At 40.1% G+C, this 15,683-nt stretch overlaps 1 protein-coding gene across 1 annotated transcript in view; it reads left to right on the forward strand.

Annotated features, from left to right (window-relative positions):
* Nucleotides 1-15,683, forward strand: part of COL6A6 (collagen type VI alpha 6 chain) — a 113,492-nt gene that overhangs the window by 67,386 nt on the left and 30,423 nt on the right. Inside the window, exons 23-30 of the mRNA XM_036760312.1 lie at nt 978-1,040; nt 2,864-2,926; nt 3,803-3,853; nt 5,297-5,332; nt 6,134-6,196; nt 12,929-12,991; nt 15,022-15,057; nt 15,158-15,194. Coding sequence (XP_036616207.1) covers nt 978-1,040; nt 2,864-2,926; nt 3,803-3,853; nt 5,297-5,332; nt 6,134-6,196; nt 12,929-12,991; nt 15,022-15,057; nt 15,158-15,194 — 412 coding nt within the window. The remainder of the gene's footprint in view (nt 1-977; nt 1,041-2,863; nt 2,927-3,802; nt 3,854-5,296; nt 5,333-6,133; nt 6,197-12,928; nt 12,992-15,021; nt 15,058-15,157; nt 15,195-15,683) is intronic.

The following is a 15,683-nucleotide window of genomic DNA, read 5'->3' on the forward strand; positions in this document are numbered from 1 at the left end:
TCTTCCTAGAATCTTTAGGATAAAGGAAGCTCTGTGAGATCATTAAATGAATCTCTTCACCCTCATGCAGGACCACACCCAAGTCAGTCCGGGCTTAAGTTAACTCTGTTTTAGAGACCTTGAAGTCAGGAAATTCCATTATCTCCCTGAAGAACTGGTTCCACTGTTTGCCAATCCTTTCACTTAAAAAATACTTCTTTTTAGCTAATGTTCCTTTTTAATTCTTTTTTAAAAGGGGGCGGGGAGTTAAAATACAAAAATGCTTTTTTTCCTGAGCAAAACCAATACTGTCTGAGGTCGTATTTGTCCCAGAAAAGAGGGTTTAGCTACTTCTAGGATGCATCACTTGTAGTGCAAAGAAAATCTATCATGAAACAGACTCCAATACACTGGTGTTAGGATTACTTTTAAAGATTAGCTATAAACATTTCAGTCAAAAGAGAATTCTTCCTTCATGAGTCTAAAGATGTCAGGAAAAAAATACTATTTTTTCAGTTCCTAAGAAAAAAGGAATGCAATTGTCCTGGCTTTGAAGTGTGTATGTGTTCATTAATTAGCTTTTAGTCTGTTAAGATAAACCATGTTCTCCAACGTAAGTATAGGACAGACATGAATAAATTCAAGACAAATGTCATCTGGAGTATTTTCTTTAAAAATTGGGTTTTATTTTATCTACTTTTATTTGTATCATGTACTTAGGATATGGCTGTGGCACCTGTGAGTTTCTTTGGAAGAGGAAAACCACAAAGACACTGAATGATTTTCACAGCAGGATTCGAATTACCTTATTAACTTTCTTTAACTTACTAGCCTTTATGTGGCATCTGCAATATCTTTTCCAGAATCAGGATGGATACAGCCACAATGCTTTTACCCATCTGTAATTCATTTTCATCCAGGAGTTCATACAAAACCAACCACTTGGAGGAAGTTTCCTTGGATCCTGATATAATATTTTCATATTTGGTTTCTTGCAGGGTCCTCCAGGCCCAGGTGGTGTTAAAGGGAGTCCTGGCAGCTTGGGGAGCAGGGGAAATAAAGTAGGTCACGTTTCTTGATATACTTAGGAGCTTCAGAATTCTTTGGTTACTTAGACTAAAAAGACCCCTAAAATGACTGTGGAAGGCTCCTACTCAATGGTGTAATATCTCTTACAGACAGTGACATGGAAGGGATTTGTTGGTTGGGACCCCATGGGCACAAAGAGCTTACTGACTCTCTGGACTGGGCTGACCCTGGGACAGTTGGTATCTTTCTGGGCATGAGGACCACTGAGATGAAAAATTCCTTCTGAGGATGAGCCCAGAAGATTCAGACCTAACCACATCTTATTTGTGTGAGAAGTACCTTCAGGAGATTGTCTATTATGAGACAGGCCCAGGAAACTCTTTCCTTCATAAGTTTTCTGAAAATATAAACCTTGTAGGAAGCCCCAAGTAGAGCTGGCCTTCCATCCGCTTTGTGATGCACTTAGGACTAGATCTTTGGGGAGCAGCCTCAGCCTTTACCCATATATTCAGACCTTATCTGGAAACAGGCCAACAATTAGGCAGCGAGGTATGGTGTAATGGAGAGAGCACTGGGCTTGGAATCAGGAAGACTCATCTTCATGAGTTCAAATCTGTCCTCAGATGCTTACTAGCAAGTCACCTAACCCCATTGACCTCAGCCAAGAAAACCCCGAATGGGATCATAAAGAGTTGGACATGGCTGAAAATGAACCAACAACAATAAATAGCTGTTGATAGATGGTAGATCACTTAACAGCTTCAAAACCTCACTTTTCTTACCTGTAAAGTGAGGGAGCGGATTACATGATTTTATAAGGCCCATTCCAGCTCTCCTATCTATAGTCCTCTGCTATTTTGTCTCCAGAGCCCGCTCTTCATTGGCTTTTGTCTAGGTAGGCTTTACACAGCCATCGTGTCCAATGGAGACTCAATGCATGCTGTATTGTTAAGAAAGGGTTAAGCTTCATGCACAAACCTGATGTCTCATAAAGCTGTGTTATGGCACTCGGGAGGTTGTGTAGTCATCAGCAGCCCAGAGCTACTGCCTCTGATGTCACCTTCCCTTGAGAATCATGAAATGAACTAAGCCACTAACGTCTAGATTATTATTAACGTCCAGCCTTGTTGCAGGAATCATTTGGTTTGTAGCTAAAGCCTAAGCTGAATACCATTTGTCTCTTTTCTTTCTGGAAAAAGAAAAAACTATGCAGAGGTCCGCTTTTGCATCAGATTGAACCCCCTTCCAAGAGCACGCCCTAGTGCATGTCAGTCGCTAGCTCAGAGGGCAGTTTTCTCTAAACAGTATGAATTTTTCTGGAGGCTCAGTTGATAACGAAAGGAAAATCTGGTTGGCAATGAAATTCCTTTCTGTTCAGACGATACAACTTATATCCTCCCTTCCAGCTTGCCATCATTGTGTAGTTGGATAGTGTTATCTGTATTGATGTTACTTCCAGTTTGTATCAAACAAGTCTCCACTGATCTCCTGCCCTGAGCTTCATGGAGGTGTCAAGGAGACCTTGGATTTTTAAAGGCAGAATGAAAGGTCTAATAGGGTCTGCCAAACTGGAAAGTCTTCAGACACAATCTAGGTGAGGTGACAGAATATTGTCTAAGAAATGCTCATCATTAAAAAGTTGGCTCTCTGGTGGTAATATTTTGAGGGGCAGAGAGAGATGGGGGAGAAGCCACTGTAACTCATGAAACCATTTGCTAAGACATGGAAGAGTCAAGAGCTGTATCAGGGAAAGAAAACTCACACTAAGAAATTATGTTTCCTTGAAGTTTTGAAATATGGATTTGCTATAAAATCAAGGCAATGGATTTATGTATTTTATTGTTATGTTTAACAGGGAGAGCCAGGGGCGCCAGGAGAGAAGGGAGCAGCTGGATTATCTGGTTATCGTGGAATGCCGGTCAGAGTTCTCTTACTGCCTTGGTTATTACTCTGGGGCCTCCTTTTGTTATTAACCAATGTGAAAATAGACATCAGGATTTCCACATTGGAAGAACAGAGGGGAGATTGAGAGAATCCAGGCTTTTTGGGTTTCTAGGAATTGGGTGGGGTTTGAGCCTGGATAATTGTAGTCATCTTGCCAGGGCCAGCTGTGCCACAAAAATAATCAGGGCTGGGCCTGGAAAAGATTCTGAAAAGGGGAATATTGCCTCTCTCCCCCACTCCCCTCCTCCCTTTTTTCTAGGCATCTAGTATCCTAATATAACCACTAGCAATATCAAACCTGTATCAACTATTAAGCACCAGGCATTTATTAAAGGTTTGCTAAGTGCTGGAGATTGAAAGACAGAAGTCAGACAGTCCCTCACTTCACAGACCTTCAATCCCATAAGAATTAGCAACTTCTTTCAATGATATAGCACAGAGGGTTAATGTAGAAGGCCAACAGTGTCCTCCTTAATCATAGTGCCCTCTCTCTGACATTGTGTCCAATTTATCCCATATGTATCTGGTTTGCACACAGTTGTTTTCAGGATGTTTGCTCCATTAGATCCTGAGAGCCTTGAGAGCAAAGACCGATGTTTTCCCCTCTTTTGTCCCCAGTGCTTAGCACAGTACCAGGCACGTAGTAGGTGCTTTAAAAATGCTTGTTGACTGACTGATTGGTGACTGCCAAGGAGAAGCAATGGGAAGAGAGATTTTTTTTTAGTCAAGATGATCTTTTCCAGTGTCCCTCAGGTGACACAGTGTAGAGTATCTGCCTATTTTGCTCTTGCATAAGGTTGACTTCAGTCACAGTGAGGAATACTCTAATTCTTTAATCCTCTGCTTTCAGGGAGATGATGGAAGTGCAGGATATGGCAGAAATGGAAGAAAAGGAGAAAAGGTAAAGCAATGTTCATCTGCAGCTGGGAGCATTCAACTTCTTTCTTATTCCTTTTGGCATCACTTAAAGCAGGAGAAGGCTTAAGAAAAAAAGTTGGATCTGGACAGTTAAAAATTCAGGGGTTTGCATATCAATACAGAGTGGAGAATAATGTAGGGAGGAGAGGGGGAAGAATTTAATGGTCCAAGTAGAAGAAGAATCACAAGCATCAGTATTTGAAATTTAATGATGAAGTCTGTCTTCTTCAATGAGGTTTGTTGCTATGGCATGACTTACTCCAAACTAAAAATGGAAATGGTTTTTAGGAGTTTTGTGTTCTGAATGTAACCTTGGATGCCTTCCAAAACTATCTGGCTTCATCTTATTTTGTTTGCTTTGGCCCTTAGCGAGAGGTTCATGGGGTCCTCTTAAGGACATATTAAGTAGCAGCTTCCAGGGTAGTGGGTGGAGATGAGTGTTTTAATTTTATCTCTTTACAACTTTGCCCTGAAAGGATGCCCTCATTGAGTATAAGTTCTCCTAGGCTTCTGTGCGCAACAGTGGAAACAAGACTGACCCATGGAGTCAGAGGACCTGGATTCGAATCCTGCTTCTGACATTCACTACCTGAATGAACTTGGCTTTTTCATCTATAGAATGAAGGACTAGATGGTTCCTGAGGTCTCCTCCAGCTCTAGTTGTATGATTTGATGTGATATTATACCCACCGTGATATTTGTGACACATATTGACATATGCTGTTGATGTGACATGATGTGTGACATGGGTGATGGAATGTGTGATATTTGAGAAGAGTAAGCAAAAAAGGGAACCTGGGGCTGAAAATGCTTGAAATGAGTGAACAGCACCCCCGGATCTCTCCAGACAGAAACTGGCAAATGTTTGAAATTCTAGTAAAAAAAATGACCTCTTCCTACTGCCAGGTGGTTATAACACAGTGAGAAACTATACCCCAAGGGAGAAGTCTTTCAGTGGCATTCTAGACCCCATTCGGTTAGCCAGTAACTATTTTCTGATCCCTATAATAGGGAATGAGTTTATAACGATAATTAATTCACTTTTATCTTCGAAAGATTTTATTTCAGAAGCATAAACAAAATGTTGCCACCTTAATATTGCAGAATCAGCGGGTGCCACATATTCAGGTGTTGTGATGAGGGCATGTAGGAATGTATGCATTACAGGCAAATCACCTTAATTATTGGTTCCTCATAATTTGATGAAGTCAGTGGATGTTTTTTTTTATTTAGAAACTGCTGCTTGTTTATGAAACAAGCTTGTAGAGTATTGTTTCTTGAGTGTCTTACATACAGTGCTTCCATGACATGGTCCAAGAGACCAAAGTCAGAAATATTAATGGCGTAACAAGATGATGAATTAAGTCAAGATAACCCTAGCTGTGTTGAAGGGGAGTGTATTAATCTTCTGTACTACTGATTATAGGGACAAGAAGGATTCCCAGGAGATAGTGGACCAAAGGTACGTGCAATTTATAATGACTTGAGCTCAGCCAAGGGAATATGCAGTGGCCAGCTAGCCTTCAACTAGGGGGAAAAATGTCTGCCAGGAAAGTAAAAAGATGAGTCTTCATTTATTTTTGCTACCAGTGTGAGAATTGGTTGGTCAAAAAAATTACATCATTAATTAGAAGGGTTATTATACAAGCACACCCCCATAAACAAGAGAATTCTTCTTACACTTCTGCTCAGATATAGAAATTCTGTCTTATTCCAATGCTCTTTTTCTTGGTTTAAAAATAAATCTATTATTTTTAGGAATCTTGAAGAATTTCACATGCTTCAAAAGCCCTTTTTGCCCCCTATGTGTTAGAGTTTGATAGCAGCTGGATCTTTTCAGAGATCAACTTTATGTTCTTCACATTAAGCTTTTGGTCTTTATCAAAATGGGCTTTTTGTAACTAGAAACATGCAAAATACTCCTGGAACACCACAATCAGCCAAAATAAATGCTTTGTGTTGTCCATTCAAGTGATATGAATTATTTCAAAGACCAGCCTTATCAGCTCGTAGTATGCCTACTTCCAAATATTTCTGCATTTTATAGGGGGCTCTTAGATACAATCTCTAGATACTATACTCTTATGTATTATCTCTAAGGATGGACTTTCAGGCACCTTGCTAAGGAGTGCGATGATGCTAAGATTCAGGGTCCTTCCCATCAGCCCTCGAATCAAAGTGATATGGTTCATGTCTTAGATTTTTAAGCCTTCTCTTTGGACATAATGACCATTTTAATAGTTTGTTTATTATGCCATTTTAGGGGGAAGTTGGAGATCCTGGCAGTCCAGGAGAAGTTGGGCCAAAGGGGTATAAAGGAAGAACGGTAAGCTCTCCTTGCAAATTCTAGACCCTCTCTCATTTCAGTCTCAGTCACTTCGGAAGGTGGTTGCTAGTAGATTTTACAGATCCCGCCAACTCGTTTTTTCTTAAGAATTTATGCAATTTATATGTGAGTCACTGAAGTAGCTTCCAGGAAGCAAATATATCTCTTGCATATGTTAACCTGCTTAGTATGAGTGAGAAGGGGATGATTTGCTCAGGGCTGAAGAATGTTAAATTATTATTAAATATTAGATAATATTGAATAAATATTAATATTAAATAATATTAATTAATAATACATTAAAATAATTTGTCTTTGCTACTAGGGTACAATTTAAGGTCCTGGAATTGGGGAGGGATGAGACCTGGACCTGTGACTTTACTGGTGTAGGGCTAGGTGAGATGCTTCCTCTATCAGCTCAGATTGGCACCTACTCTGCCATTTATTGTTCTGAGAGTTACACTAGAGCATGTAGAAGAGGTTACATGACTTGCCTAGAGTCACACATTCAGTCCAGGGGAGAATTTAAATCCAGGTCTTCCTGTCTCAGGGACACAGCTTGTCACTGGAGGATGTGACTTAACGCAATTACTTGCTGCCATGATGCAATTCTTCTCCTTTCTTGTCATTGGCAGGCCCACGCTTCTTATAAAGTACAGGTCTTCACCCTTTAGCCCCTTAAATTCACTACTGAGGCTCTACCAGAAATATCTTCCATAACAGCTCCTCTGAGCTTGTGTCTCAAATAAATCCTCATTGTGCCTTAACAGAGCTCGGTGCCATGTCTGCCAAAATGGAAAGTAGGTCTTCTTCATGTCAGACATCGCATGGGCAACCTTGGCTGGTGAATTGCTGGATTCAGGATGTATGTAAATGATCACTATGGACTGACAACAATTAATGAAGGGGGTTGAAAGAACATTCTGGTGTTAGCTTTTGTTCAGAACATATTTTTTTGTCCTTTCTTCCCATGGCAGTGAAACTTGATGGGAAGTATTGGTCAGACAAGGTCAATTGACAGAAATTTGCAGTTGGAACATTGCTTCAAATTTACCACTGAGCAAGTAGACATAACTCTAATAGGTTTGGCCAAATTCTTCAGTATTTTCTACAAAATGGAGATCAGGTTTGGGGGCAGTTTTTGGCTCTGCATTGGACCCATGTGCATGAGTCACCTTCAGTGAGAATTGCTTACCAGCAATAATTCTTTTCTTTCTTGTTTTAAACAAGTTTTTGGATGGCTCTCCATTGATAAAGTGTCCACAGGAAAACAGGAAAAGCTCTGGGATTGGAGAACCAATTAAGACAGACTTTCAAATCTGCCCAAATGTCATTCACAGTGATCCACATGGGATCACTGCCCTGTATTTGTTAATGAAGGAGTTTTGCCTTGAAAATTGAAATGTGTGATAAAAACCAGATGCCTTTGCTAAATGCCTCATTAGTCGTTTTTGGATGATAATTAGTTTATTTCTTTTGCCCAAAATAAGTTGGGGAAAGTAAGCAAGCTCTTCTCCTTCTGACTTTGGAGAGTAGTGGAAGTTATAAGTTATGGGTTTTTAGTTTTCATTTGGGAAGCATTTATCTTTCCTTGTAATCTTCTCATTCCTCCTGCCAGGCCCCTACTCCTTTCTGGGAAGAATTTTCAGGATTTAGACATTGTGCTTCAGGCAGTGGGAATACAAGGTCTCCAGTGGGGAGACCATCAGTTTCCGCTGGAAGATTCTAGTGAAGCCACTTCATGTTTGAGAAATCCTTTCATCCTCTTGTTGTTACCAAACTAAGTTCTTACATGATTCTCCTCGGACTCTTCTCTCTCTCTCTCTCCCCCTCTCCCCCTCTCCCCCTCCCTCTCTCCCCCCCCCATTCCTGCCTTCCTTTCTCTGTCTTTCTCTCTTTCTTTCTTTCTTTCAAAATGTAATCAATATGACTATTTCCTTTCCTTCAGTGCTCCATAAGTGTGAATAGATATCCACATAGCATGTAGAACATTAGTCATGATAATGTCCTATGCTTTTATTTTTTTAATTTCTTTTTTTATTAATAAATATATTTTTTATTTTTAGTTTACAGCACTCACTTTCACAAGTTTTGGGGTTCCAAATTTTCTCTCCCTCCTTCTCCTCCCTTCTCCATGCCAAGACAGCATGTAATCCAATGGAGGTTCTATATATACCTTCACATTTTACTTATTTACAGGAGTAGTACAATTGTAAAGAAGAATTATAACCAATGGAATGAATCATGAGAAAGGAGAAACAAAACCAAAAAAGAAGGAAAAAAAGAGAGCAAAAAGTTAGCCTCAATCTGCATTCAGACTCCATAATTCTTTTTCTGGATGTGCATTGCTTTTTCCATCACGAGTCTTTCGGAGCTGTCTTTGAAGCTTGCATTGATGAGAGGAGTCAAATCTATCAAAGTTGGTCCTTACAGATACTGTGTGTCTGTACTTGTATATAATGATCTCCTGGTTCTGCTACCTTCACTCAGCATCAGTTCGTACAAGTCATTCCAGGTTATAATGAAATCTGTCTGCTCCTCATTTCTTATAGCACAATAGTATTCCATTACATTCATATACCACAATTTGTTTAGCCCCTCCCCAGTTGATTGGCATCTGCTTGATTTCCAATTCTTTGCTACCACAATTGCTGCTATAAATATTTTTGTACATATGGGGTCCCTTTCCTACTTCTGTGATCTCTTTGGGATACAGCCCTAGAAGTAGTATTGCTGGGTCAAAGGGTATTAACATTTTTATAACCCTTTGGGCATAGTTCCAAATTGCTCTCCAGAAAGGCTGGATCAGTTCACAACTCCACCAACAATGTAACAGTGTTCCAATTTTCCCACATTCTCTCCAGCATTTATCATTTTCCTGTTTTGTCATGTTAGCCAATCTTATAGGAGAGATGTGTGCATTTAGGGTTACTAATCACTAATGAATCGTGATTTAGAGCATTATTTCATATACCTATAGATAGTTTTAATTTCTTCCTCTGAAAACTGCCTGTTCACATCTGTTTTAACAACCCAGCTAGCAGCTTCGGTGGGGGTGTAAGATCCCTCCCCCACAGCTGGGACCCAGGGGGCTGCCGGGAAAGCACAGGTTCTTTTTATCTGCTTAAACAAGGAAAGCACAGTGAAGGGGTTGACCAGCTTACTTTAATCCAGCATTCAGTTAGCATACAGACAACATTCATTTAGTTCAGGGGAAAAGGCCAGCATTCAGTTAGTTCAGGGGAGCATACAGACAAGCATCAAGAGATATACCAAATACAGATTCACGTACTTCAGGGGGAAAAAGCCAGCACCCTGAGGTTAAAAGCATTCATTTAGTTCGGGGGAAAACAAACCAGCACCCCGAACCTCAAAACCAAAATACAAACAAGTTACAAATATCAACAGACAGACCCAATACAATTCATAGTTACCAACATCTGGGCTCGGCCTGAGAGCAAGGGCTGGCCCAGAGTCATGCTTGCTTGCCGCTGCTCCCACACCAACCGGAAGAGGAAAGAGAGAGCTTCAAGCTGCCTCTCCCCTCTTGTAGGGTTTTTGACATCATCAAGTGCCGCCTGAATGACCAGGGCCAATTGGTTCTTGAGTTGGCCCCTCCCCCTAGCGTAGCCATTAACACCTCCCCTCAGCCAGCCCCATGACTCATCACACAGGAAGTTGTCTGCTTCCTGGCATGCTCTTTGGGCTTCCTGCCCCGGAAGAGCAAGCCACAGTGTCCAGAGGCTCAATGAGGTAAGCTGAGTCATTCAAAGAAAACAAAGGCCATTCTGGTTACAACATCCTTTGACCATTTCTCAATTGGGGAACGACTTGTATTCCTATAAATTTGGCTCAGTTCCCTGTATATTTTAGAGATGAGGCCTTTATCAGAGATATTGGTTGTAAAGATTTTCTCCCAATTTTCTGCTTCCCTCTTTGTTGCATTGGCTTTGTTTATGCAAAAGCTTTTCAATTTAACATACTCACAATTATCCATTTTGTATTTTGTAATACTCTCTATCTCTTGTTGGGTCATGAATTCATCCCTTTCCCATAAATCTGACAGGTAAACTATTCCTTTCTCTCCCAAATTGCTTATAGTATCAGCCTTTATTCCTAAATCATGAACCCATTTGACTTTATTTTGGTATACGGTGTAGGATATTGGTCTATGCCCCGTTTCTGCCATACCATTTTCCAAATTTCCCAGCAGTTTTTGTGGAACAGTGAATTCTTTTTTTTTTTTTTTGAGGGGGGAAGGCAGGGCAATTGGGATTAAGTGACTTGCCCAAAGTCACACAGCTAGTAAGTGTGTCAAGTATCTGAGGCCGGATTTGAATTCAGGTCCTCCTGACTCCAGGGCCGGTGCTCTACTCACTGTGAATAGTGAATTCTTAACCCAGAAGCTAGATTCTTTGGGTTTTATCAGAGAGTAGATTGCTATAGTTATTGACTACTACGTCTTGTGTACCTATCCTATTCCACTGATCCAGCACTCTGTTTCTTAGCCAGTACCAAGTAGTTTTGATGACTGCTGCTTTATAGTACAGTTTAATATCTGGTATGGCTAGGCCACCTTCCCTAGCATTTCTTTTATCAATTCCCTTGATAGTCTGGACCTTTTATTCTTCCAGATGAATTCTGTTGTTATTTTATCCAGCTCTGCAAAATAATTTTTTTGGTAGTTTGATTGGTATGGCACTGAATAAATAAATTAATTTAGGTAAAATTGTCATTTTTATTACATTAGTTCAGCCTAAGCACCAGCAAGTGATGTTTTTCCATTTATTTAGATATGACTTTATTTGTGTGAAAAGTGTTTAGTAATTGTGTTCACATAGGCCCTGGGTTTGTCTTGGCAAGTGGACTCCCAAATATTTTATAGCGTCTACAGTTACTTTAAATGGAATTTCTCTTTCTATCTCTTGCTGTTGGACTTTGTTAGTAATATATAGGAATGCCAAGCATTTACATGGCTTTATTTTATATCCTGCAACTTTGCTAAAGATTTTTTATTTCAAGTAGTTTTTTCTTGATTCTGTAGGATTCTCTAAGTAAATCATCATATCATCTGCAAAGAGTGATAACTTAGTTTCTTCTTTGCCTATTGTAATTCCTTCAATTTCTTTTTCTTCTCTTATTGCTAAAGCTAACATTTCTAGTGCCAAATTGAATAGTAGGGGTGAAAATAGACATTCTTTTTTCACCTCTGATCTTATTAGGAATGCCTCTAGTTTATCTCCATAATGCTTGCTGATGGTTTTAGGTAGATGCTACTTATAATTTTAGAGAAGACTCCATTTATTCCTATGCTTTCTAGTGTTTTTAATAGGAATTGGTGTTGTATTTTGTCAAAAGCTTTTTCTGCATCTATTGAGATAATCATATGGTTTCTGCAAGTTTTGTTGTTGATATGACCAATTATGCTGATACTTTTCCTAATATTGAACCAGCCTTACATTCCTGGAATAAATCCTACCTGGTCATAGTGTATTATTCTCATGATAAGCAGCTACATTCTTTTTGCTAATATTTTATTTAAAATTTTTGCATCAATATTCATTAGGGAAATAGGTCTATAATTTTCTTTCTCTGTTTTGACTCTTCCTCTTAAAAAGAATTTGGTAGGACTCCTTCTTTGCCTATTTTCCCAAATAGTCTATAAAGTATATATGCTTTTCTAAAAAATAAAAGTTTAAACATTTAAAGATCGCTGTATTTGATGGAATACAGTAAAGGTTGTATTTGACAGAACACAAGTTTTGAGGTGCATGAACCTCTTTGAGCTGGGTAGGGAGATATCAACCTTACCAGTTTTGAAAAGAATCCAGTATTTGTCTTCATCCTTTGTCAATGAACTTTTCAAAGCATTTTCACCTCAGTTATCTGATTAGAATCCTACTGGCATTCTCCTCAAAGTTTTATTTTAAATCCTTTTATTCTTGAAATTAAGATGGAGGGAGCATGTGGAATATACTACTTCTGTTGTTTAGGTGGTGCAGTGGATGCATGAAATCAGGTTCAAATCCTGCCTTAGACACGTCCATGGCTGTGTGACCCTTAACAAGTCACTTAACCTCTCCTGGCCTCAGTTTCTCTAGCTGTAAAATGAGGATAATAGTAGCTTCTACCTCCCAGAGTTGTTATGAGGATCAAATTAGATTATATATATGTAAAAGTGCTTTATAAACCTTAAAGCACTATACAAATGCATAGTACTATTATTATTGTTGTATTTATTATTATCTAGATCACAGAGTTGGGCAAATCCAGTGAAATGGCATGTGTAAAGTGCTTTGTAAACTTCTGATCAGACCTTGCCTCTGATGTGTATTGACTAGGCAGCTCTGGATGAGCCATTGACCTGGCCAATTTTCAAAGACTATAAGATGTAGAGAAGTTGCTGATCTGCGCTGGTAGAAGGAATTCCTTATACCAATGAGCTCATGAGTCTGGTCCAAAAGATGCCCTTCCCCCTCTGCCAAGAACTTTTTCACAGCTATTATCAGGCTTGATCCTTAGAAAATTCTTGCATGGTAAGTAGGTCAAGTATTTTCACTCTCCTGTCCTTAAGAAGATAAAACAATTAGAAGAGCCCGCAATTTAAGTCTCTTTCTCTTAATCCCATGTTCTTTCCACCATGTTGCTTAGAACAAAAGTGTGTTGTACCTGAATGCCAAGGCAGGAAGGGATGAGTTTGATCCTGTGGTTTATTTCATCTGATGTGTCTAGGGCCCTTCAGGACCCCCTGGGGAACAGGGATCTCCTGGATCCCAAGGACCTCCAGGACAGAAGGTAAGGTCACATTGATGGATATCTTACATAATTGTTTTCATCCATGAAAAGTCGATACTCCAAGCAGCTCCTTGTTGTTCCTTTGGTAAATGAGCCCAGCCCTATGCTTCTGTTCTCTGTCTCTTGCTGGCTGGCCATGACAGCGCTCTCAGATCCCCCCACCCCTGTGTGTTGGCAAAGTGAGGAGGAAAAGCTCAAACTATTCCATTTTTATTGCCTTTTGGAAGCTGACTCTGATCATTTTGGGGGAGGGAGTCAAAGCTAAGAGACTGAAAGTTTTTGCACATTTCCTAAATATCTCTTCTGTTCTTGTCCAGTCTTTTGCCAGAATCATAGACACTCAACTAATATCTGTTTAATTATTGAGTAGATGAATAACAAATGAGATTTGACTATATGAGGGATTTATGATGTGTTTTTTTCCTCCAGGAATTTGGGTGGTAATCCATTGTATTTTGTCCGTGGCTATTTTCATTCATGTGACCCAGCCAAACTGATTCCAGTGATGTAAGGTTCTAACAAAGCAAGTCAAAATGACTTTCCCTTTTTTCCTCCTCCCCTAAGCCCTACAGATGTACACTCATCCTTGCCAGCCGCTTTTAATTACCTTTCCAGATGTTCAAGTTTTGAATCTGATTTCTTTGTTTAGTTAAGCTAATCACTTTCGGCATCATCTCATCATAGTTATCAGTCTGATGATGGCAGGAGATAAAGGCCCAGTTGTAGATGCAGCTGCTGCTGAGGGGTTAGCATGTCCAAACTTTGCTTGGGAGCAGGTGCTGAATTATGGTCCTGAGTCAGGACCTGTGACCTGGCAACCTGGCTGTGGCTCCTGCTCGGGACTCGTTGGCAATTCTGCCTTCTCTTGTCCCAGGGCTGGATTAGCCAGTGGATGCACCAGGCATGGAATCCAGATTCTGACCCTTCTACATGCCAGAGAGTGATGCCTATGCTCCAAGTAGTACATAGGCCATGCCAACCACTGGGGAGATTAATGGGAGAGTTAATGTGTGAGAACCTTTTTCTCATGTTATTTAAAGAAAGGATAGCTTAATTTCTCAAGATTTTTACATTTTAGTTTATTTAAAAGGTCATAAGATCATGGATTCAGAGATGAAAGGGACCTCCAGGGCCATCTAGACCAACCCCTTCACTTTACAGATGAGTAAACTGTGGCCCAGGAAGATTAAGTGATTCCCAGTAAACCAAACAGGTAGTAAGCAGCAGAGGCAAGATTTAAACCCAGGTCCTCTGACTCCAAAATTAACTGTCCACCCAAAGTCTTAGGGATTAGGAACTCCTAAACTCCAAGTAAATCATTGCTTCTTTTCCCAGGATCAGGGGCATGCACAGATTTAGACTATCTAGAGTTGTATAGGACCTCAAGGATCATTTAGCCTAACTTGTGCTTAACATCCCACCTCTGATGTCCCTGAGGAGTGACCATCCATCTTCTTTTGGACGGGGAACCTGCCACCTCTCAAGGCAGCCCAGTCTATTTTTGGATGGTCTAATGGTTGAGCAGTTTTTTCTTAGAGCTGAAATATGCTTCTCTGCGACTTCCCCTCTTTGCTCCTAGTCCTGGGGCCATGCAGCCCTTTCCAAGGCTGTGAAGGCAGCTATCACAGTTCCCACTGAGTCTTCCCAAGGCACCTCCCCATGGGCTCAGCTTTTCTCATTCTTTTAACTACTCTTTGTATGACATCAGTGAACAATGAGTGTTCTCCATTTCCAGCCCTGACCTCGGGCTTTGCCCAAAGCTCTAAGATCAAGCTGGGATGGTAATGTTTTTAAAACAAAGCAGTACCACGGTGTGGCACAGTGTTATCCCCCATGCTGTTATGGGGGAGTATAGTAAGTCCCTTAGACTTGGTAAGAGGTTTACAATCCATAAAACTAAAAAGAATGGAGCCATTGGATCTGATGATCCCATCTAGAATTTTATGATTCTATGATTTTTTAAAAAACTATTTGGACTTTCTTGTTGATAATGATGCACATTTTATTTACTGAAATATTTATTTTCCCAGGGCCCAAAAGGAGCGAAGGGATGGACACCATTTTCAGTACGTACTTCTAGAATCCAGTGAAGTCCTTTGAGAATCACAAACTTCTGCACCTTGTGGTCTGTCTGTTAATTCTTCCTCTTCTGTTTTTGAAATGCAGACCTGTGACGTCATTCAGTTTGTCCGGGACCATAGCCGTGAGTACCCCATTTTAAATCATACACCAGATTGCCAGCAGATTCTGCATCCACCTCCCCAGCTAATTTAATTCAAGTTGAGAAGGTGTCATTGGGCTAGCCTGGAGCTGGGGAGCAATTATTGCTGGACAGCCAGCTTGTTGACTGTGATGACCCCAAGTGCTAAGTATCCTGGCACCTTCTATCCAAAGAACCTTAAGGCATGGGCTCAGAATCTTCCCAGCAACTCTCAAAACTACAGTAAGTCAATCAGTAGCGAATAATAATTGCAATTAAAAAATAAAAGAGCTGGCCATGATTTATTATGACAGACTAGAAGATGGATGAAATGAAAATGCAGTTGAATGGATACCTTGGCTCTTGAGTTATTGTTCTGAGGCAAGGCTGCTTTTGCAAAGTGATCTGTTTATATTTAGTTAGAAATTGGTTTACAGAAATTTTCAGTCTTCTTCCAGTTATCATATTTATGCCAGCTGTTTTCTTCTCCTT

The sequence above is a fragment of the Trichosurus vulpecula genome, chromosome 5, assembly GCF_011100635.1.
Source record: "Trichosurus vulpecula isolate mTriVul1 chromosome 5, mTriVul1.pri, whole genome shotgun sequence".
Classification (NCBI taxonomy): Eukaryota; Metazoa; Chordata; class Mammalia; order Diprotodontia; family Phalangeridae; genus Trichosurus; species Trichosurus vulpecula.